General features: G+C 35.9%; 1 protein-coding gene across 2 annotated transcripts in view; it reads right to left on the bottom strand.

The window, feature by feature from the left end:
* SCAPER (S-phase cyclin A associated protein in the ER) overlaps positions 1-25,947 on the bottom strand; it is a 168,592-nt gene that overhangs the window by 80,320 nt on the left and 62,325 nt on the right. For both annotated transcript variants that reach the window (XM_087744780.1, XM_087744781.1), the window contains exons 21-22: positions 11,899-12,035; positions 7,619-7,684 (exon numbers count right to left, since the gene is read on the bottom strand). In XM_087744780.1, the coding sequence (XP_087600906.1) occupies positions 7,619-7,684; positions 11,899-12,035 (203 nt within the window). The remainder of the gene's footprint in view (positions 1-7,618; positions 7,685-11,898; positions 12,036-25,947) is intronic.

The following is a 25,947-nucleotide window of genomic DNA, read 5'->3' as shown; positions in this document are numbered from 1 at the left end:
TAAGTGTGTGTTCAGCATCATACAGTACGAAACATGAAGAATAAATTTTCAGTTCTGCCACATTAAAGAATTACCTCTCACATCCTCATATCCTACTGTATGTTGGTTGTCTGCCAAAAAAAGGTAACGTATGCTATGTGATCACATGGGGAAGAGAAGGGATATAAAAACTCCCTCTTCCCACCGAGTGAACCTTGAAGAAATGATTTTAATTTAATATTCTTTATACTGATGTCATGATTTAACCTCAGCAGGCAACTAAGCACCACAAGCTGCTCGCTCACTCCCCCTGCCCCAGGCGGGATGGGGGAGAGAATTGGAATAGCAAAAGTGAGAAAACTTGTGGGTTGAGATAAAGACAGTTTAATAGGCAAAGCAAAAGCCACACACGCAAGCAAAGCAGAACAAGGAATTAATTCGCTACTATCCATTGACAGGCAGGTGTTCAGCCATGTCCAGGAAAGCAGGGCTCCATCATGCATAACGGTTACTTGGGAAGACAAACACCATCACTCCGAACGTCCCCCCTTCTTTCTTCCTCCTCCAGCTTTATATTGCTGAGCATGATGTCATATGGTGTGGGATATCCCTTTGGTCAGTTGGGGTCAGCTGTCCCAGCCGTGCCCCCTCCCAACTTCTTGTGCACCCCCAGCCTCCTCGCTGGTGGGGTGGGGTGAGAAGCAGAAAAGGCCTTGACTCTGTGTAAGCACTGCTCAGCAGTAACGAAAACATCCTTGTATTATCAACACTGTTTTCAGCACAAATCCAAAACATAGCCCCATACTAGCTACCATGAAGATGCTTAACTCTATCCCAGCCAAAACCAGCACAACTAACTTCTTGGCAGTGTCAGAGAAATAAGAATAATTTTAGGACTGTTTCAAAGGACTAGAAATCTATGCAAGATGGCTTGTGCTTGGATATACAATTTATCATTGCTATGAATGGATTTGGAAAGAGAGAACTTTTTGTACATAGTGTACTCCTTGGACACTCTTTGTATGCACTGTAGATTAATAGAGCATGGCATCAACACCTGATCCAGTGACTATGTGGAAATACCGTGGAGTCCAAATCCAAACATTTCAAGGCAATTATCTGATCTTCCTTCTATTCCCCAACTTGCATTCCTCCAATGCTTACTATGCCATACAGGGAACGATAAATAACTGAAAATTTACTGGGCTAAATAAAAGGGAAAGTTAAAGTTAATGTCTTTTTATCTAAAGTTATTTACATCTCACTAATTAAGATTTTAGTATTGCCCACAAACAGATAATTCAGAATGCAGAAGAAATATCATAAAGGACATAAGGCACTGATTGGTCTTGGAACATTACCATAACGTAAACTTTAATAAATAGTATCTTCAGCAAATACAAATATATTATCTGATCTTTTTGCACTGCAAATGAGAAAATGAGAGATATTCATATTAAAGGTTTATATAGCAAATATATAAACAAAATTAAAACAAAGTATTGTATGAATTAAGGGTTTCTTTTTAGCATGGGCTAAATATTTTTAGCAGGTTTAATATATTTTATAAGCTAAAGGAAAAAGATCTCTTAATATTTATAGGCCACATTTCATCTTTAGAAAAAAAGCCTTGAAATAGTAACATCAATGTATTTCAGCACTTCCACATTTAAACCCACAATTTCTTGGCTGTACACTGAATGTACGCACGGAAGGATTACTACGACCGGGCAGAGCGCTGGATTCTGTGCAGTTCCTGTATGGAAGGAGCGGTTACTCCTCCCGCACATTCCTGCCGAGGGCGGCCAGGTGCCAGCCGGACACACAGCCCCAATTCTTCCTGATGCAGCCTGTGCCTAGAGAAAACTGAGAAAGTCTGTGGCAGTTCCCGCCCGGCCCAAAACAGGGAGTTATGTTGTATCCTCTTAAAGCAATGTGCAGCCCCTGCGCTATTCTTTACTGCCTGCAGCTTCACCCCCTGCAGTAAAATTAATATACATGGTCGCACGTGGCATGCTCCAGTCGCTCTAGCTGCACAATGGAAAACACCATTCTACATCTCGACATAGTCCCAAACACTGCTAGACATGAAACACCTAAATCTGCAGCTTCACACACCTTCTTTAGGTTTTGAAATGGAAGCTATCTGAGAAATGATGAAAAATTCCTATAAAGATTGTTTTTTGAATTTATTTATTTGAATTCCTGTAAGAATGCTCTAGCAATTCTCTGAAGATTAAATCTACCTTCCAGCCAATCACAGAGCAGGTATTTATCTTTTTTTTGAAGTTTAATTGAATTTCATTTTATTTACACTTCAGCTCTTCTGTAGTACACATAACTGTTTGGAAACTAAATTTTGCACAGATACTTCCAGCTTCAGAGATTATCTGATTTTTTTCCAGTAATTGGTATTTTAGTATAATATCTTATAATTGGCTTAACTGGACCCTAGCCTACTACACCAAGAAAACCTACAAGGTAAGTTTATCTTGTGAATGCACTAATATACCATAAGGAAAATAAAAAAGAACTGCATTGTTAAAGCCATTTAGCTTTGGGCCTCTGTAAGAACAAAATTCACAATACATTCCCATCTTCTCTCCAGTAGACTTTTACAGGAAATGATTTTTCATTTCCTAACTCTCCTCTTTTTGTGCTGCTCTCCTTTTTCAGGATAATAGTTATTCCCATTTCCATACTATCTGAAGTGTCCTTTTACATAGTTTTTTTTTTAAAAAAAAAAAGGGGGGTAAGTAAAAAAAAAATACGTAAAAAAACCAATTCCTTCTTGCATTAGGAGAGACTGCCTAAATTATTAGACTAGGGGTTAATTTTTTTTTCCTGCAGTCCTGCTAACTCTCTTTAGGCATATGGCAATCTTTCATTACCTTAGTTTCCCTGCTTGTATTAAAGGATGACAATTACACTTTGCTACCTGCAGATTGCTTTAACACTGAAACATATGGCCTTTGGATTAGAGGATTATTAAGTAGATGTAAGTAATACTCTAACTTTGTGAAAACGTTTTCCTTCCCTTTTAAATATGTGCTCTGATGGACACCAGAAAATGCTGCAAACAGAACAAGCCATCATCAACACACCTTTTGACAGGCTAACTCAACAGACTGGACACTAAATAATTACATTCAGATCAGTTCCCAGAGAATAAGAATTAATGCTACAAATCCATCCAGAGTCCACCAGCATTTATAAAATGACCTAAGCGCCACCACTGTCCAACCAGTTAATGCACAGTGGAGAAAGGCCAGGGAGCAACAGACTGGCTGCTCCCAGGTGAGACTGTCTATAGTCCTTTTCCTTGAAAGTTCCTCTCACCACATTAAATAGTTCATAGAGCAAAATACCTACCAAATAAGGCAGTATTTGGAATTATTTCCCCCCACACACATTAAGGGACACACTTTTTTTAAGAGATACTATAAGAAAAAAAAAAAAAATCTGTTACAGGCATCTTCTAAAGCTCTTGTTTTTTTAAAAAAGAACTACTTAAAGCCTTTCACAATCCCACTCAGGAATCAGATTCAGTACTCTGAAACTGAAAAAGGTATACGTACCATGTCTATCAAAGCAGGATAAACACTGTCTGCTTATTGATATTAGCATATTACCAATGTAAAGCTTAGAAAGCACTTGGATCAGGGCAAAGAAGTTTTATAAACCTGCAAGCCATAAACTAAACAAGAACTACTGAAACAATCCATCAGCTGCAGCAGGAAATCAGTGGTCCCATAATATTAAGGTGGCTTAATCTTAAAGGTGATCTAAAAAGGCTTTTTACCTGCCAAAGACCAATTCTGGGTTCTGTCTTTCTTCTGTAACAACTGACAACACGATTAAGAACTAAAATCAGATAAGAAATTGCATTCCATAAATGGTTTTAGTTGTTTGCAAAGACACAATCAATTTGGGAGGAGAGGAAGGAGTAAAGAAACGTGGCATAAGCAAGGAAGCATAAGAGAAAGTTATATTTAATGATTTTATTCTAAAACACATTTGCTTCTGTTAAGCAAATAATTAAATCTACCAATTGTGTCACATTTTAAATGGAATTAAAAAAAAAAACAAAACCTTTTTCATTTTTAAATTCCACAGCCCACTAAATTAGAAAGTATTTTCTGTTCATAATATACTTCTACTCCAATCCGAATACCTCAAACCTTCTTTGGAATAAACGAAAAGTATTGGCATACGTTTTGACATAAAGAACACATTCAGCACTCCCAGTTTTTACACACTGTGACGTGACTTTTCTCAATAACTTTGCAAATCTCCTGAGAGCATGTGTCGGATAGCTGTTAAGACTCCTAGTATTGGCAAGAGTTTGCTCTCTCTCAGCCAGGTACAGTAGCAGTTAATATTAGCTCATAGTACAGTACACTGTGTTCTGGATAAAAAGGCAAGGGTCTAACTATTTTCATAGCTTCTCAATACAATAATGTTTCAGTGGAGATCTACTACTGTTTGTTTCTTTCAGCTGATTCTTCTTCCTACTGTTCTTGGTTAAGTAGGATCCTGTCCTTAGTTCTGTTAAAAAGGTATTTTCCCATTAATTTTTCCTGTATTAAGAATATGTTTTTCCATGTAAACAGATATGGTCTGGGTTAAAACTCTTGCCTCATGAAATTTCTTGTCCTCTCGTCCTTTCCTTTGAAGAAAGAGATAAAACTACCCTTCCCTATCCTTCTTCAATTTTTTTAATGTATTGTGTAGAATAAACAAATTTTAATGAAATAAACTGGGCTTCTGGTTGACTCACAGACAGTCCTCTATTCTTCTTAAAAAGTCGGTTCATACTTGAGCTCCCATTGCTACCCCCTCGATATCAAAGAAGCTTACAAACATTTGAGCCCTGATGTAGGTAAAAAGTTGTGTAATTTTGGAAATAACAATAACTATGATATCTGAAACTATGTTCTAAAAATTTAGATGTAAGCATCTGCTAGATCACTAGATTTCTACTTGAAGATTGTAAAAGAAATTTCCCAGATCTGTGACGATAGTGAGCTACGCAGGGGCCATCACACTAGTTCACATCTAAAAGGGTACAGCCCTAACACAGGTGATAAAGGAGGAAAATGAGAAAGCAGATGGGCCAGAAGATTCTGCCTGAAAGCACACTAGCATTTAATTAAGTAAACAGAAATTAAAATGGTACAGTGGTACAATTAAAATGGAACAAAATTCAGGATCAGTCAAGTGATTGCAAAAAAAAAAACAACAACAAAAAAAACCCAAACTGAGTTTCTGTTGCACTGCAATTGAGACACAACTGACCAAATTACATCACTGATAATCAGAAGTCAGAAAGGAACTGAAGTGGAAGCACTACAGCTTATCAGTATTTTCAGAGTCACTCAAATGCCCCACATTTCTACTTTCTGACAACTCGACCCTAATTTTTTATTTTCTGGTAGCAAAGAAAAGCAAAACACAGAAGCTACAAATCTAGAAGTCTTAATCTGCCATGAAACTAATCTTGAAAATTGAAGTGCTGATTATTAAGAAACGAAGCCAACAACAGAACCTTCTTCCCCAATGTGTTTATGCAGGTGTGCCATCTGGTGGAGATGTTTCATTTTCTTATGTCAAACCTCAGTGATGGATTTTTATTATTTTAAAATACATACTGAGATTCAGCAGCAGGTTTTCAAACTATTGAAAAGACTATGTAAGAGGTAAGGCATACAGGCTAGTTGTATATCCAACCAAGGAAGCCTAACAGCAAGGATGTGAACATCTTAACCAAGAGTAACTGATAAAAAATGCTACCTTCAAGTATATCAGCAATTCAGGACTGATAGAGGCAAACACAAAACATACAGGATCTGGTACAGGTTATTACCTCAGTCTGAAGACAAATATCCCCAACCTGGAAAGCAGTCATAATTTTAGGATGAAGGTATTTGAATCCAACTGTTGAGACACCACAGCCTCTTGACTGACCTGCCACAGACTTCATGAGCACAACTAGAAGAAAGGCACACCATCTGCTCACTATCCTGTTTAACAACGAACTGCAACTGGATGTCTCAGGAACATTAGGAACAGGACAAGCACACATAATCCTCTTTACTAATCCCTTTTTTGTCACCATTTTCAGCTTAGGAATCTCTTGGGCTGGATGTAGTTTCCTAGAACTGCAGTAATGCAGGTAAACTTCTAGCATCTGTGTGATTTTTTGTCAATTAATTCCATACCTCTAATTGCACACTGCATTAAGAATCAGTGTCCTTGGTTTCTTTTGAACCTGGCTCCATCTTCATTCTGTGCTCCCTCATTCTGGTACCAGGAAGGACAGCAAATAATCAGCACCCATCTTTTCGAAGCCATTTATGACCTTGTAGATCTCTGTGACATATCCCCATTAAAACTTCCTCCCATTATCACATTTTTCTTCAGAATGGGAAGTATTAGTTTACTAAGTCCCTAATACAGAAATTATACCAGAAATTATTACGAATTTCCTTTCCTGCCCTCTCTGAACCTTTAACAATTCTACCATATCCTTTCTAAGATGAAGAACCAGAACTGCACATAGTATTCAAAACACGTAGATGACCAAGGCATCTGTACATAATGACATTCTTTGCTCTGTTTTTGCTCCTTTCTAAGGAATTTTAACAAAGGATTTCCTTTAACTGCTAAAAGTACTGAGCTGATATTTTCTTGGAACTACTCATCGCTTCCGTAAGTTCATTTTACTGCTGAGTGGCTCACTCTCTTCAAAACTATCATTCAGTATCAGCTTTTGTCCCTACTATCCTGCATATCTTTGCATCATCATCATCATCATCAAACTGTGTCACCTCACCACTTGCCTTCTTTTTCCAAGTCACTTGTGAATATGTTGAACATTACTGGACTGCAGAACTCTACTGGTAACCTCCCTAGTCTGCAAGGACTGATCACATACTCCACTTCTTTTCAGTTTTTTAACCAATTTCCACTTATGCTACAGCTATATAGTTTCTTTTAAAAGCTTTAGTGACAGACCTTGTCAAAAGCTTTTTGGAAATCCAAATATTCTGCATTTTTTGCCAACCAGTTTCAATGGAATCAGAAAGCAAAAGCTGAGCAATTTTCAGTTTCAAACTAAGGTGGAGGAATTTGTCAGTGATAACAGGTCTTGTTTTAATCTTACCATCCACTGTTTTCATCTGTGCCTGATCCTAGACAATAAAAAGGTCTATTCTTTATAAAGCTCAATGCCAGATTAAGACATCTGTGCATTAAAATATCTGTGCTTTCACCATATGAACCTCTGTTTCTGACCAAATGGAGGCCAAACGTAAGATTTTCAGTCCCAGAACTCCAGTGCTGAATTTTCACCATCAATGTTGAAGTACAAACCTGGAATCTTCTTGCTTCCAGGTAAGAAAAGGATGAGCGCATGTTCTCTTTACTACTACATCTTACATGGTTTAAGATATACAGTGCCTTCAGAAAAAAATGCAGTTATAAGGTCTGACCTTTTGTATTAGAAACTGATCGGTAATTCAAGATTGAGTGGAAACCTTACCACACCTGGTCCACTGGAAATTTCAGAAGCACTTCTGCTACTGACAAGGGGGAAAAAAAAAGTATATGTCTAAAATATATAAAGTTGAATGCTTACTTGGCTTTAAATGGGGAATCAGAGACGGCATTTTTTGCTTCCATCAAACTCTCATATTCCTTTGCCCTGGAGGAGAAAATATTCATTATTATTGACTACTGTCTAAAGTGTACAGGATGTAATACCAGTGAGATAATTCTAGCCCTTGGGTTTTTTCTATTTCATAGTAATGCATGGCATTTCTGTCAATTCTGCCCTGTCATAATTCATACTGATGCTTAACTATTGGCCATTAACAATTTACAATTAATATGACTACTTTACAATAACATCAGTACACAAATGGTGTATTTAAGTTGACTTTCCCAATGGTAGAAAATGGTACAAGTGATATATACAACTGCAGTAACTTATTGCTTATTATAAAATCATCACATTGATCTGATGAAAATATTAGTAATTTAGACATGTAGTGCAGATCAGAAGATCACTACATCACAGAGATTATAATTAACATAACAAATAATTTGTTATATTTACAGGTACAGGAGTACTTTTTATGTAACTAATGACTGTATTGTAACATAATGAACCTTGTTAGGCATACAGCACAGAAGTAAATACCTCCAGGTATGACTGTTTTACTGCTGGAAACAGAAACACAAACCTCTCTAGTCCCTTAAAAGTATTATTTACACTGGCCATACGCCAAAAAGTAGGAAGAGGTAGACAAGACTTTTTTCCCCACTGCTTGTTTTGACTCCAGCCAGCCTGTGCCAACAGGTGAAAATCATCACCAGCTCATCAACCAAAACAGGATGCACAGTGGTAATCCTGTAACCATTTATAACAACATACACACACAAAGTTAAACTAATCCAGACACTACAGTGATGCAGAAAAATTCAGTTCTCAGAGACAGGGCCTTGTGATGAAGAAACATCCAGCAGGCAGTAAAAGCATTTAGCTGTTAAAAACATTTGATCTGTTAAAATGGCTCTTTTGATTTTTGTTCTGAACTGAAGACTTCACAGATGCAACACGGATCTCTAAGGACTTCAGGGAGATCCGCTGTTCAAGCCTCTTGAGGTTGTGTTCTCAGATGAACAAGGGACATCATCACTTGTGGCTTGGAAAATTCCTCAAAAAAACTGTATACACACCTGAAGGAAACCTAACTGGCATGCTGGGCTAAATCTGTGATTAGGGACTCGATCTGTCTGTCTCTACCAAAAGCACACGTAACAAGCCCCAGAAGAAAGTGCCAAAAGCCCCTCAGGACAGAAGTATGAAAAAAACCCCCAAAACCTGCCTCAGGGCAACTTTCACACATAAAAACGGTGTTTCCTATTAATTTTCAAGGTATTTTGAATGTTAACTGCTGTCAGTTGAGATTCTCGACAACTTTACAAATGTCCAATTGTTTTTTTCAAATCTAAGATTTCGACAATGTGTTCCAATGGGAAAATGGGAAATTTTCCAATGGAAATTAGATACATCTATTAACCATTTCTTTATATTTTCTGTTCACCCAAGGGGATCAACTTTTCCAAAGCTACTCAAATTTTCCCTCAGCTTCCTTAACCTATACAACTTATGCTACATGCAAGTATTGTTACATTACCACTCGCTCTGATTTGTGGATCATTAATAAAGCTATTAATCACAACTGAATTTAGTATTAAACATGAAGGTGAGATTCCTTTATTAACCTTTTGCCTTCTTTCCTGCCTCTTAGCCAGACACAACACTTTTCAGCTTTGAGTTTTGTACAGACAAGTCAGTCAAACATGAATAATCACCTAAAATATCTGTTACTAAATGAACATGACTGGAGTGGTTTAAATCCACTGCAAAGCATATCTCAACTGTATATACTTCCTAGCTGGTAACTACATCTCTATTGCTTGAGGTTAGCTTTCATCAAGCCTTCTTTTGCCATGCAGGTACCAAAGTATTCTTCTGATGGCAGCTCATACATGTTAACCTGAGGTAATTTACTTAGCTATATATCAGTTGTTACTATAGCACCAGTTTAATGGCTTAGGGTTATAAATAAAATTAATAAGACTTACAAAACTTCTCAACATATCTAATAACCCATTGGTCACAATTCGTCCCCTCATTCACCTTTGCCCTTCATTGCTTTGATATTGTAATAGTGATTTAAGATCTAGAAATTCAGGAGAGCAACAAGAACCTATTTGAATGCAGTTACTTTTTTTGTTAATGTTTAAAAATATCACAGCTTCCCAGAAACTGAAATGAATGTATAATTTCAAGTCTTGAGATATAAGGGGGTTTGTTGTAACTATTTCTTTTTCTGAGAAGAATCGTTGCAAATATGTACTAAAACACGATTTGTAGATAATCTGCTAACACCTGTGAAACTACGTGAATTATCAGCATCAAATGCGCTTCACCTTCAAACCATCCTCAATAAATTAAGTACTTTATCTATATATTCCGCCTAAGTTTTGAGCTGAATTTGAGCAGTAAACTCCCAGTCATCTGTTGGTAGTACTGTCCAGATTGTTGGGCAGAAACATACTAGACATTACCTGAATTATTTAATGTGGTATTTCATATTGTAATTCTGAGGTTATTGCTTTAATTGCTTTAGCCACATAACTTAAGATAATCCTCTTTCATCTTCTGAACATGGAAAACCTCCTCACCTCACCAGTAATAAGCTTACATGCAGGAACATCCAGGCAATATTTGTCATTACTATGCCTATTACTATTACTCAAGTGTCAATTATAGTAACTGTAGAAGACTGGCAAGACTTGCATGGTTACAATTAATTTCCCAAATGGATCCCCCCCCCCCCCCCCATCAATTTTTTGTCTGAAATTCCATGGAACCACCTTCGCTTCATATTGCTACATTTTTATTAGTAAGCCTTTTGTGTTAACATTAGAAAACTCATGGTGAAATCTTCAATTTCAGTTATCTTTAAGGACAGTAATCCCATTGAAAAGTTTAGTCACCCTTTAAAACTAAAAACAAGCTTAATGAAGATGAATTTCACAGCTCGCCAATATAAGTTGTCTTAGATTTTGAAACTTTCACTGTATTTTTCAATAGTATATCACCTTTGTAAAATGATGCCCCTTTATTACTGTTCTAATTATAATTTTTGATGATGAATATGCTGACTCACCCAGCAGTCTGACACATAAGAATTCAAAACGTTCTGAAAAAGTTTTTCAACTATCAGTGCCAATAACAAATGATTATTTGAACTTGTATTCCTAGGTCTGACAAATCTTTGGCTAAATTCAACAGAAGCAGCTCTTGAGAAAGAATTAAAATTGGACTTTATAACTGCATTAAATCAACAGGTAATATGAATAACTCTGCATCTTGAGCAATCAGAAACCTGGAAGAATATGTTATCCGGTTTCAACAGTGTCTTCTAATGTGGTATTCAGATAGTGGATTTGCTCATCCGAAGAGGAAAACAATCAGAAACAGTAATACATTGTAAAAGTACTGTGTTTTTGAAGACTAACATGCCATTATTAGCACTATTATGAGCTAATAAAACATTTCATTTTTACTGTAGCTCTAAAAATCCATTCAGGTGTTTTTCTCTTATCTGTAACCCTTCTTGCTCAAAACCAAGTCAGAGAAAATATGCAACAATGATTCTTACCTTCTGAGAAGTATTTTTAGAGATAAATGCAAAAATATGTTATAATATTCAATTAAGCATTAACCTCAGCCAGGGACTATTCAGCTATAAAGACCGACACTGCCAGTTCCTGATATAATGATGTCCTGCATATCATACTGATTTGCAGATGTCACTTTTTAGACTAATAACAAATTGCAGGTCTGACAACTCACTTTCCATTTTAAGATATTTTTAACTTCCTTTTTGTTGTGACAGGCAACAAAAAATGATTACATTTAGTCATAGGATTTGACACTACAGCAGGCTGACTTCTATTTGTTGATTACTATTGATTTTCTTTGATACTTCATTTAAAAATCAATAGCTAGAAAGAAAAATAGGCATGGTTTACACAAATTTAAACATGCTATTGTATGCTAGAAGAGGCTACAGTTTTGGCAGGGCACTGGCATCCAATTATGAGAAAAGCTCTTAACAGGTGAAACCAAGGGCTCCAGATCGATATTCAGTTTTCTTTCTCAATCAGAGAAAGTGGCCATAAATTAGGCTCATCAGTATTATTTTCAAGACACTCCCAAAGCAAATAATTTTAATTTTTTTTTCAGCCTTCCACTGCACTCATACTAAAGGACAAAAGGTAAAGTTTAGAACAAAACTTAAAGAAAAAAAAAAAAAAAGAAAAAGAAATTTGTATTACCTGGAGTTCATCCGCGCCTTTAGCTTTTTGGCTTTCTTTTTAGTTTTTTGTTTCTCCTCTCCATCTTTTAACGGTTCCACAGGAACAGAACTCTCAATCACAATATCCACAATGTACTTTTTTAATGACAGGTGCTCCTGCAGAAAATATTGAAATAATATTTAATCTTACAGTATGTAATGGAGATTACAGATTATCTTCCCAGGAAGCATCAGTGGTAAATATTTAACAGAAGGTTAAGAAAGTGAAGAAAAAATTTAAAATAAATTTTGGAAAAGAGATTATTTCATACCGGAGAGAATACATCATGGGTATTACAAAGAGAAAAGGGAGAATAATTATTGAGAGAAGAAAATGAGGGACAATATTTATTCTCCTTTACAAGAAACTGTTACCTAACAGGTATGAACTCCAAGTTGACATCCTATCTCTTCTCCAAGCTGCCTTTTACAGCTACACAAAACCAATGCCCTTGCCCTACCAACGTAACTCATTATATTAAATGAACTAATTCTGGTTTATGATTTTAACTATTCATTAAAATCTAAACTTGCCTTAACTTTTGTTAAAATACATTGAAACTATTCACTACTTACAATGTTACCATTTATTGATGTGAATTTTACTTTTCCTCTCACATTAACAAATTTGTATTTAAGTAAAATATTGGTAAAATCTCCGTTGCCCACAGAAGAAACGCTTTAATTATGAAATAGTACAGTTTTGACATAACGGCATGCAAGAAAAGGGAATGTGATTACACCACGTGATTTTACATAAATGGTTTGTTTCTACATTTTTAAAGAAATGTTACAAAAAATTTCCTGTTTCCTCAGAGGTACTTTCAGTGAAAGTACAGACTACCCTGATGCAGCTCAAGGTCTACATTTAAAATAAATGTTTATAATTTAGAGATGAATAACCTACAAAGCTATTCCCCTAAAGCTGTTCTCAATTTTGATTGACCTATGCTACCCATGAATAGACATGTAGGTACTTGTAACAATTCCCACGACCAGCGAACTATCCAGAAACTACACATGCAAACAAAACCCCCCAAAAACTCCAAAACCAAAACCAAACAAACAACCCCCGCCCAAAAACCCACAGCTGCTAAACTATTGACTACCTTATTTTTCCTCAGTTCCCTCAGGTTAGAAATTTACTCAAAGTATTCTACGCAGCAACTTAGATTTCAACGACCAAGAAGGATTTCTACTCGAGTGCACCTTCTAAATGTACTTTTCAATTTAAATGTGCATTACTGAATTTAACCTCTTCTGAACTATCAATGTACTTCAAACCCTTGTCAGCACAAGAAACTTACACAAATTTCATCAACACAATTTTAAAAGTGACCCACTTAAACCACTACAATGCCCTCAATTAGTCTACTTCGGCTGAAAAATGTGTGTAACCTGATGTTCTGCACAATACTGCAACGTCCTTCTATGATAATAAAAGACTAACAGACATATACACACTATTGAAATCTCTCGTGCAAATACCTCGTTTGCAGCAACTGAACACCGTATCTCCATGCATTGTGGCTGCTTGTACTATCGAGCTACAAAAGCCAAATGTATCAGGTTTATTTTTACAAATAAACAACTAGTTTAACACCAGTTATTAGAGTATATTTAGTGTATTTTTAATATACTGAGGCTTATTTTAGATTTGTTTTCTTATAGAATACTGAACACATTATGAAGTATATGTTGCCATTGCTTATTAGGATAATTTATCCTTTGAAGTGATTGGTGCCACAATCAGATACGGTTATTCCTTCCTTTTTGGTAAGTATCCTTCAAAGTAAAAGGTGAAGTGTTAAAAAAACAAACGTATAGACCATATTTTCCAGAAAACAACCCATATTTTCTTTCACTGATTCAGGAAAATATTATGCCTGTTGAAAACAAAATAAATCTCTGTGAAATTTCCTGGAAAAGGACCATTTAGTTTTTGTAAAGCATTGCAGCATGATATAACATAGCAATATATATTTGGTCAAAATAGTAATTGAAATTTCTATCTTAAATCATATAAATGCAAAATGAGTGCTGAATTAATATTAGACATAAGAAATCAAACATAACAATCTAAGCAAAGTCTAAAAGTAATGCTGACTTTAACTTGGCTACACTACCTACCCTGTACAACTCCCAGTACACCTGAACAGTTTTTCCCCCCATGTATTGTCCAAGTTGTTCAAACCATGGATATTGCTACACCCATATGTAACAGTAATTCTAACAGCTTTTGTAAGTGCCCTGTGTCCCCCCCAATATTATCCATTTAATTTTAGCAAGAAGTGCTTAAAGGAAAGCTTTCTTAAGGTATCTCAAAAGGCTGTCCCCTTTGAGCATAATGCAGTAATGTAAGACCAGCAAAATACCCCAGTTTGTGATGAGTTCCTAACCAATCTGTAGTAGCACAGAACATAAACCATCCCAGTGCTGGTTATGAAAGCCCAGTTCATTTTTTCTTCTCAGAGCAATGTATCCCTGAACACCTACTTAAAAATAGCTTTTCCCTTAAACTTTCTTTTAAAAAACAAAAACCTGGTCATAAGGCTCAAACTTCACAGGAAACTGATGGTTTCAAGTTTTTCAACGGTACGAAAAGAAAGGACTTCCTCAGAACAGACTATGACACTATTCCTGCTTTGCTGCCAAGCTTCAGGGTACTTAACCCCTGACTTTTTGTGGATGCTCAGTTATTAAAAAAAAATAGGAATTATTTCGGTGGTATTTGATATGTACATCCCTGCTTTCCAAATTGAACTAGTACACCTCAGCATTAAAATTTACCATTAGTTTACCTCATGTCTTACGAATGAGATGAAGCACTTAAAATATACAAAACTAACAAGGACTATTACTATAGTGCTACATCATTGTTCAACAGTGAAACTTGCTTTCTGTTTCATCAGATCTTTAAACTATTTACTATATCCTCCAAAGTGACAGCAGAGCAAAACGAGGTTAACACCGTGCTTTGAAATGGACACCACCTTCCAAAAGGGGCAGAACATCTCCACCCAGGTGCAGTCAGCCTGCTGTCCTGCTGCACAATGGCAACCGCAAACATGGTATCAGACTTCTGCTAGGCAGACATGAGTGAGACAAAGCCTTGTATGCCCTTAGCAGACACTCATCTCTATTTCCTAATTTATCTGTGGCTTAGCAGATGACTCGAAGAGAACTACAGGGTTCAACAAGCACATTTATTCATCAGCCTGTGAGGGCCAAAAGAGGTCTTGCTGTCAATAGCACATAGGATGGTTACAAACCATTTTGTTCACATGAACTCAAGCACTTTCGTGAACGATGTTTCTCAGAGTTCTCAGCTTTCACGTGTGGCAGGTTGGATTAATATCAGACTTCATACATACAGCTCATTAAAGTAAGACTAGAGTAATAATACCTTGTGTCACAAAAACAGTCACTTTTTGAAGGTACAGATCAAAGCGTAGGATTATCACAGTAGGCAGATCTACACCATTCAGGTGTGAAACAAGTATAACTAATAGCTTGGTATTGAATGACAACTGACATCTGAAGATAGCTGCTGCTATGTTATGCTTCAGAGTAGTGTAAAAATATTTATTCCCGTGTTTTATTAAGCTCCTACTAGTTACCCAAAAAAATAAAGGTTTTTAAATCCACTGAATCACACTGAAGTACAACATGTCCAATCCTTTAAATACTTAAATTCATGATTAATTTTACTTGCACAACCATTGGTTGGACAGGTTAACATACCAAAAAAGTAACTGCTGTAAGCGTACGAAAGTGAGTGAAGCCAGTGCAGCATTTAGAAAGTAAACTTGTTTCGTCTTCTGAATGCTTTTATTTAAGCAGTAATGACATTATTGAATTTCGTTTTTTTTTAATTTCTAATAGAGGTAATGCAAAATAACTGGGTAATCTATTCAAGTCTTCCTGAAAGCCTTTTGCTTTTTTTTATTATTATTTTCATACAAGTAAATGCTAAATGCAGTAGGAATTATTATGCCTAATTTACCCTCTCCATAGAGGCATTCTGGGGTTTGTTTTTATGACGATGTGAAGGGGCATTACTGGCCTGATTCTGTGCTATGTTGACTGATAAACACCCCAAACCCTCAGATATTAGTAAACCATCAGATCTTCGGAGACTTCAGGCCATTATAAATGCAAGGCATTACTAAGTAAAGGCTCTTTTCTAATGAAAGCTTCTGATATCGAGATCTGTATTCACACCTACCAAAAATGCTCATTGCAGCTTCAGTTTCTATACTAGTGATCTCAATTTTAGCTGCACAATTTGTCAAAAGCTTTGTTTTTAAGACTTATGTAGGACAAAAGACTTATGTAGGACAAACCCAGCGAAATTACTAACACAACACTTTATCTCAGGATTAAAATAGCACCAGCTGTGATGGTCGTTATGTATCAGATTTCTGCCATCATTTTTCATACTTGATAACTCATCTTTTAAGTTGCACAGCTGAGATCAAGTATGTCACAAAATAAGGTATCAACTTTCATGAAGATGGCAGAATCTGTGCAACAAAGAGCAGTTAGTCTGTACTACACTGTGATATACAGCCGCAAAATACAGAAACAAGAATTGAATGCTGATATATTTCTTCATGATCATCTGTATATATTCCTCTATATATTCTCAGATGGTGATGGCTCAGTGATGCATTAGAGTAGAAATAATCTTGCTCTTTCTCTCCAGGGTTATTTACATGCATTCACCAAAACTAAAGGTTGTTTTTAACAATCACAAGGTATACTGGACCTGTTTCTCAGAGGGAGACTGTCTCTTGCTGAAAAAGCTTATGAAACATAAAAGTAACTTGGTAAATATATACAATTTGATATTTAATGGCATTCTGTATAGACACATCTTGTCATTTGAAATCTTTAAAAATCAAGCCATATAGACCTCTAATAATTTTTATGTAACACTGAAGAGATTTTTAGAACAACTGAAATAAATTTCCTGTACAAGTTTCAGTACTTCATTCACAAGCAAGGTGATATGAACTGACATTAAATGCACATGTAAAACTGCAGCCACAACAAAGCAGACAAGATAGAAATCAGATTATTCACAAAAAATGTCTTTGCTTTTCCTCTCTTCTTCCTCCATCCTCAGCTGTTCTGACCTTCAGTCACTGAGAATCCTGAAGTTTCCCAAATGCAACAGATGGGCCTCATCTACAAACTACACCAGAAACCCGAGTTGCCAAAACCATTATAGCTAAAACTAATAAGGTCACCCATGAAGTCACATTCTTGCTGGTTACTGCCTAGTACCATTCAACTACCTGAAACAGAAAAACTAACCAGTTTATTTCATATGTTGAAGTTGGTAATTTTAGTTGACTAAGCACTCCTTATAACCAAGTTTTTCTCTATACACTGAATTACACCCTTTTTTCTTATATGACATGTTTATATTACAAGGATTACAGCATTACTATCACTATTCTCCAAAATAAAGTAAATTTTTCAGACTCCAGAACAAACACAATTCCAAAATTTTTCCATGAAAAGCACAGCAAATACTACAAAATGCAGAAGCATTATACAGTTGAGTACGGTCCACTTTGGTTTGGATGAGGAAAACCATACCATAAACTCGATTCTGAACCTCGGTAATCTATATAAAATACACCAGCTGGAGAACAGATTTCCTAATTGACACCCTCTTCATACAATACCCATTCACAAGACCAATACTCTTGTCTAGCTCTCCCCATTTCGTGCCCTGATTACAGCAACAACATCCTTATATCAGACCTTGACAGACGACATGCTGGATACCATAAGTATTTATCAAACCAGAGCACAACTGCAAAATTATTTTCCTACCCAATCTCTTTGACTATGACATTTTTGGCTCTCTGTGTTACATATAAGCTACTATTCATTTCACTACTCAGCAAATATTTATAGTAACATTATTAAATTGTGATGTGAAGTGTGGCAAACAGAATTCTTCCTAACAACATTTCCTCATTCTAAATTAGGAGTGAGCATAACACAAATACTTATTTCCCTTTCCTTTCTTTTTAAGTAAGCATTGCCTTTTTATGAATTCTGCCTGGGGAAAAATTGCATAGGGAGGACAATATTGCAGTAAAGCATCTGTATTTGCTCAAGCAAGAAGCAAATCACAGCCTGGCATATGCTGCTGTAGGGCAGTCATAACTTAAGACCCTCTGTTCTCCTGTGCGCACGTTGCTCCTTGCTGGCTCTCACGAAGCACAATATTCCTCCTAATACGTAGCGGTAACAGCCAGGGAAGGAAGGCTCTGAAAATCCTCCAGTCTGAAGCCAGTCAGTTGCTGGCAGGAGTGGCCAGGATCATCACCTAGTATATCAAGTACTTTCTGCTGCTTTCTATAAGCTCTGGAGGGTCCTGTGCTACCACAAAGCAGCACTCGAGTGAAATCCTAGCATCTAGCAACAGGCATGTAAAGGCCTGACCCTTCCAATGTATGGTCCATTTTACACAGAGTGTGACACAGTGCCTAATTAGCTATATTTCCATTATGTATAAACTAACCAATTCTTATCACTGGAAAACACTTCCGGCTATTGGTCCTTCACCCAAAAAACTGAGCCAAAATGACCTTCTTGGAATCTGAAAAGTTTATAAGTTTTGTTTGGGATTTTTTTTTCCCCTCTATTATTTTTCATTTTCATTCCCTTCTGTATTTCTGGATTTTGGCCAGAACTGAAGCAGAAGTGCCAGAATACTGTAAGACTGGTTATTCTTATTATTTTTGCATTCTTTCCAACATTGAATCCCCAAGTTTGGAAAGAAAAGGTATTATAAGTTTTCTAACCCAATTCTGCAGACCAAGGCAACTTGAAAAATATCTGACTCTAGCGATTTATCTAAATTCCATCTTCAGAACTTCCAAACACTTGTTTTTACTTGCCCTCTCATATCAGCATTAAAATAATAAACATGAGTAAGATTATAAAGAAATACTTGTAGTAGCTTATATTGCATAATAATTGCTGTCATTCATTTACCATTTAAAAAAAATTAATAGCAAACTGAGTATTTCGTATAAACGTAAGGTACATAAAGAATATATTCTAGCAAATCAATAGGTAACTATTCTGAAGCCTACATATATCTTTTGGATTAACATCTTTACCTGTTTCAAAATAAACAATATCCTGTAACTGCAGAAAATAATTAAAAAATGTTTTTGATATTTATTACCAATGTCAGGAATAACGGTTTCTTACTTGTATATAATCACTTAAGGGATGTATTTGCCAAATTTTGAAGAGGTTTTTAAGGTTCAATGCTAAATCATGTTACCACAGGAATATTTGTTCATGATTTTATTACAGTTCAACAAAACTCCTCAGTATTTTACTTTTTTCTTCATAGCCTAGGACAATATTTAATATGGAAAACAGATGCTGAAGCAGACTATTGAGTTATATCAAATGCAAAATTCAATTTTCAACATTATAATCAATGACAGCTTGAAACACAAACAGGCATTAATGCTTAATCATAAAGAGATCAAATGTTTGTGATCGAATACTGTTATAACACCACAAGTGATGATCCACTCCAAAATATGGACAAGATTCAAAATAAGGAAGGTATTTACCTGTTACTATTAATAAGCGTTATTGTAAGTGCTTCATATGTGAAGAAACAGGATATAAAAGTAAAGCAATGGATATTCAAATATTATTTTCTCAAAATCAAGATTTTAATTACATTTCTACGCTAGAATGTACTTTAGGAAATGAGTGTAAAGCATTTAAAAACTTCTGTTTTTCATTCACAACTGAGGACTGACCTTTCATTGTAAAAGCATTTTTTCCTTTGCTTCTTGAATTTAATTAATTGTTTTAAATGAGGGACTAATACTGCTTTTTAGCGTGTCCAAACTAAATACTATTTTTACTGTTAATACCGACCACACTTTTAGTCACCTTCCTTGTCCATAAATTCAATTATACAACAGCCTGCCACTAAGATAAACAGCAAATAATATTCTGAATAGTAGGTTCAGGTATTTCTTGGGATTTTTAATATCATTCCCTTTCCCACTTGTCACTCCAAAATGTGGGAACAGAAGGCAAAGTACAGCTCTTTCTTCCACAAGAATGAGAATTCTGCATACTGGACATGGAAAGCATCACTGCAGATCAGGGAAGAAAGCTGGAAGGCACTGACAATATCATCTGGATGCAAGGGCAAGCAAGAGAAAGGTGGAAATGAGAGTGCAGTTGTTCCTGCCAGCAGTAGTTTTTCTTACTGGCTGTGAATACTCAAGATATCCAAGCCAAAAGGAGGAAGGGTGCAGCTGTTGGCAATGATCTATTACAATTAAAGACACAGCCAATAAACAATTAATCACGTACATTTTTGCCAAGAAAAACAACACTTTATAATATATTAAAGGTAAGAAGCTATTGGTGCACAAAGTACAAAAAAATAGAATTGATGTATAGAGTACTGAGAGACCTTCTGCAGACTGCATCATGGATTAAACTTTATAATTACATGATCATTCATGACAGCTTCTTCTACAACAAATGTATTCACAGCAGAATTACAAGGCCAGAGTTCCTGTGCTGGAAGGACCACAGGTATCCAACAGATATGAAACATCCATAAACAAAAATGGACCACACATGCTTGGCCTACTTCCATTCCTCTAGCAACACACAATCCCCCTCTCAAAAAATCCTCCCTTCCTCAGGAAAAAAAAATTGGGTAAAGCAAACTCAAATGGAACATGAGACTTTATTGGGATGGGGAGTTCTTGTTTGTAGGTGATTTACAGATTGCTTCCACTGAGCAACAGAGAAGAAAAATGGGCCACTGTTGGAAAACTATAATCAGACACCAAGAAAAAAAATGAATTTACAATGAAGTCTGTATTTTATAACTCTGTGGATAAAAAAACAGGAATATTGTTCAAAATATGACCAAACTGTATGCACCACTGTATTACCCAGAAAGGACTTGAAGTATTATATACCACCAGAGCTGAGCCAAGATCATCTCCTTGTACTGTAATGATCATAACTGATCATTCAAATGTTCAAAAGAGACTGGAGTGCAAGCATACACGAGAACAAGACCAAGGCTGGAAACGTTAGGCAGGCAGAGTTCATAGTCGAAAAAAAAAAATCAGACTCGCATGAAAGCCTTAGTCCAGAGCCTTGAATAGTCAAACACCAGAGAAGAGCTTAAAACTGAAGGAGTAACTACGGACTTTCATTACTTAGAGTGAAACTCAGAATAAAGAAAGACAGCTAAAAACACACTTGGCACCACAATACAAGTAGACATGTAACATACACATGAATGTTCAAGAAAAAAAAATCCTATTAATCTTGCATAACAATTTTTTAAAGACTACATACCCACAGGTATAAAATACCTCAAACTCCTCTGTTAGATGAAATGAAAAAACTGTTCATCTTTAGTGTTACTATTTTCCATTTTGCTTAATCATATCGTTTAGATAGGTTACCAAAGGAGTTCATAGGATACTATTCTTCATTTAAAGAAAAGAACTTGAAAACACTGTTTCAAAAGGGAAAACATAAAAGCATTTTTCCCAATACTGCTAAGACTGAAGCAATAAAACAATAGCTATATATAAATTAATTTTAATGCAAACACAGTGAATTAGAAAAAAAAAAAAGCAAAGTCCAGGCATCACCATGTCTCTAAGACAAGAAAGCTCCTTGTAAATATAGAAGAAAAAGAGCAAAGGTCAGGCATGAAAACATTCCCACATCTCTCTCCCTCAGTAATTTCCTCTGTAAGAAATAATGGAAACAGCACACAACTTTGAGAAAACAGCTCAATTTCTTAAAGAAAAACAACCCCTCACCCCTAAAAAGCTTTTAGAAATTCAAACTTATATGAACATCAACTTTGCTTGTGTGTTGTGCTAGCTATAAACTTTACATGGCTGGAACAGAACTTGTACCAGCACAACTCCGCTTTCTCAGGCAGCCGCTCACCACATCCTGGCAGAAGTGCAGTCCTGCCAGTGTAACAGTGTCTGTACCAGGGGAACTTGCCAGCGCCGTTATGCACGTTGTAAATCAGACCCTGCTACGATCTAGACAAACCTATGCCAGAAAAGGCTTGCACTGCAACCCCAGCCAACTTGACAACCCACACTATAGAGTAAGCTTTATTCACTGACTATCTGTTTTGTTTTTTTTTAAAAGGAATGTGGGTGGGCTCAACCAACCATGTCTTTCTATAAATCCTCACATTTTAATGCTGTCAGTCTTCAGACAACAACAATCTCTTTGCTCCATCATGGGATTATATTTTCATTTGATCTAAATATACGTCTAAGAAGTTCTGTGTTTCATTTATATCATGACAATAGAGAGTTTTCTTCCCTGATTAAAAAAAAGCACATTTTTCATATATGCAAACAAAGGTTCATTAATATTCCTCCATCCTGCTTTGGAATATATAAAATTCTAGCATGCACCTATTCTAAATTAACCAAACCCCTGCCAAGTTATTGATTTCACATGAGTTTTAGAAGTACTTTTCACTTATTAGAAGCATTCATAGACTGCATGAAATTACATGATTTATACTCTAGAAGTGCCTTTAAACCATGGTATTTAAATGACAGGACAGTGGTTCCAAGGAAGCAAGCTATAAGGATTACTCATGTTATGTGTACTTCTCAAAGCAAACTAGGATAGACAAGAAAGGCAAAGAAAAAAGGGAAAGCAGAGGGGCATAAAAATGAATAACTAATCTAGGAGCTACAGGTGGGAGCAAACGTCTCCAAGGTGCTTGCAGTGACTCCCCAGTCTAATGAGATCACCACGCGTTGTCCTATGGCTTTCAGCAGGCACCTTTTCAGCGATGGCCTTTGCGTCAAAAGCCTTTTGTGTCACGCGGGCTTTGATTCAGCAAAACAATTAGTCATAACTTCAAACATACTAATTGATTCCAGTGAAGTCAATGAAACCAAATTGCATACATTGTTTACATCTTTTGCTGAACTGAAAGTAATATGAATATTGAGAGGGGACAGGAAATCAATAGCATAGAAAATAGCAATGTAAAAAGAAGGTAAAGCTCTAAGTTTGATGGAAGACGACATGCATTTAAGCAGAGAGAAAATGTAGACAGAACATTGTGACTGCACTGAAGATAATGGCGAAATGATGTGGGACAGTGATAACATTGCAAGTTTCAGGAACATAATGAAGGAAAGACAGCTTTTAGCCTGAAGCCTATCCTGCCGAAAGAGTTTTGCCATCTACATGAATGAATGTATTTGTAAGGGACTGGACAAAAGAAAAGTTAAAAAGGAAGCAAAAAATGTGAATAGAACTTAATTTGCTTTCACATGATAACCACTGCTTCAAAACCAATAGGTTTTTGCTTTAAGAGAAATCTATATCCTTTTCAGCTGGACAATAATAAATACCCAAATGAAGAAAACCCCAAAAGCTGAGATGAAATGAAGCTGTCATACAATCTTAGAAATAACTTCATGCTCTTTCATTTTTAGTATCTTCGTAGATAACAAAACTCTGTTCTTTCTGAGTTTCACCAAATATATCGCATCTACAAGTGAATTCATCTTACTGATGATCTAATACTAGCTGTCAGCTCTTGCACAATATATGCTGGAATTAAGCACAATATATGCTTAATTCCAGAACAACGAAAGACTGCCTGAACATGAAGTCTACTTTTATCTCCGAAAATGTTTGTGAAATTACAGAACCTATAGATGCTATAGCAAAGGAAAAAACCCTAGAATATAACAGTTTCTTTTTATATCTGGCAAGATCAACTACTAGCATCCACCTGGCCCAGAGAAATTAACGTCAATGATCATTCAGTACAGCTTTTAACTTTTTGCTTACAGTCAAATCAACCAACAAAAATCCTTACTGTATGAAGACATATTATATAATCACTTACTTAAATCAGTTTCCAAAGTCTTAAGAAGATACTTAAACCTTACTTCTGTGATACCAATATGGTCAAAATAAACATATTTCAAGTCCTTCAGTGATGTCTCAAGTAATAATAAAGAAATTCCATGGTCAGATTACAATTAAAAAAAAAGCTTTCTTTCTAGGCAGCTACCTATTATACTCAACAAGCTCAACACAAAATGAGTCAAAGATCAAGAGTAAGTTATCTGAGGTGTCAAGTGCATAAGGTTAAAGGTGAAATTTTATTAGGTCAAAGGTGATATAAATAAAATTTTTTATGTCAAAGAAGAAGGGTCACAGACAAGACGTATATAATCTAAAGACATCACAGATGACAAGTAATAATTTTAAGTAGTGCAAGTGTGTTCTCACTACAGATACCTTGACTGACTAAAAAATTGAAAACAGTGATGAATAAGTAACTACGAATATTTTAATGCTTCCCTGGAATACGGTTTTACTTCTATATAATACTTTGGAAATTTTTTCTCAAGTATTTCAAAACTTTAGTGAAGTTACTGAATGCTTTAGTTGTGGGGAGGCAAAGTTTGGCATTAACTATGCATGCTGAATAAAGAGGTACACAAAGCAGATTGCTCTGATAAATAAAATTGCTTTTCTACTTTACAGTGACTGTATCTCTAGCATGTATATCTTATTACTGCTCTTTGGGAAAGAAAAAAAAAAAAAAGCACAAACAAAACAGAGAGGGCCTCAGGCCAAGCAAATTTCAGATTACAGTAGTATAGCTCAGACTTCTATACTCAGAGTAATTAAAATATAGCTATAAATAATATATTAAATATCTAACAATGAAGTATCCATATGTTGTCAGTATGCCAAATACTATGCATCATTTTGATTAAGGATATTTAAATCTGCTGTTGCAATCATCAAGCTGTTCATTCAGTTAAAACTGTTCTCTCCTTTTGCTCTTGCACTAAGTATGCATTCAAGAAATCCCATACATTTAACCTTAATCTTGATCTTCAGTTCACATTGAAATGTTTTGCTGAAAAACACTAGATTTAAGCATATGATGTTGGACGCCACAAAAATCAAGGTATCTGTGCCCTCTAGTGGAACTTCTTTTTCACCAACTGGGCACAAATGCAGCTATTACAATGTGATCCCTTTTTCTGGAAGCTGGAATTGTTAAGCTGTCAAATTACATGTTGTGAATAGTGTGTAATACCCAGTCAAAAGAAAATCCAGCTCACTGCTTTCCTCCATATTCATCTGAGAGAGTTGCCCAGCAAGAACCATAGTTCAAGTATCAGGGGCTAGACAGATACAAGCAAAGGCTAGATAGACAGAAGAAAATTTCAGTATTATAGATTGCCTACACTTTGGTACATGTACCACCATGAAAGATTCTGGAAAATCTCACAGCTTATATTTATAGGAAAACAGATGCAGTATGAAGCCTTCTCCCATACACCCAGTTAGGTAAACCTGGCATCTAAAACCAAATCCAAAACCACACAACTCCCACTAACCACTGTAAAAGAGAAAAAAAAGAAACTGAAAAGATAGTTTATATACTTTTGTTACAGTTAGGAAGGGGTAGGCAAACTGCAACTCAGCAAAAATTTATTCCTCCAGACTATCTCTGCAATTTTATTTTTCTGTTTTTCCAGTGATAACCACCTCTGTGGATTTCAGTACCTCAGAGACTTTAACTCTCCAAAGCTTTTTAAAAAGGAAAGAAAAGATGTTACTACTGGATGTAAGAAGCTGTAAACAAAGAGAAGATTTCAACAAATAAAAATAGTAACAAGAACTGTGAAGGAAAGAAGGAGACAGCCAAAAATCAGAAGCACTGAGCAGTATCATTTTAATCAGCTTGGCTGGAAACAGGTTGCCAAAGACAAAGTCAAATCTGAATCAGCTCTGGGGAACTGGCTTGTACAGTATTTCTTCCTGACATCTGACAGGTATAATACATGGGCACTCACAATTTTTTTGGATAAGAGAGAACTCAAAGTCTTTACACATTATTGTTATAATGTGTCTCTCAGAAAAGACCTTGACTTAATACTGTAGTTCAATTTAG

This window comes from Nipponia nippon, unplaced genomic scaffold (assembly GCF_047370975.1).
Source record: "Nipponia nippon isolate SJK-2023a ecotype South Korea unplaced genomic scaffold, ASM4737097v1 scaffold_9, whole genome shotgun sequence".
Taxonomy (NCBI): Eukaryota; Metazoa; Chordata; class Aves; order Pelecaniformes; family Threskiornithidae; genus Nipponia; species Nipponia nippon.
Note: the sequence above shows the minus strand (reverse complement) of the source record. Positions and strands in the feature narration are given on the sequence as shown.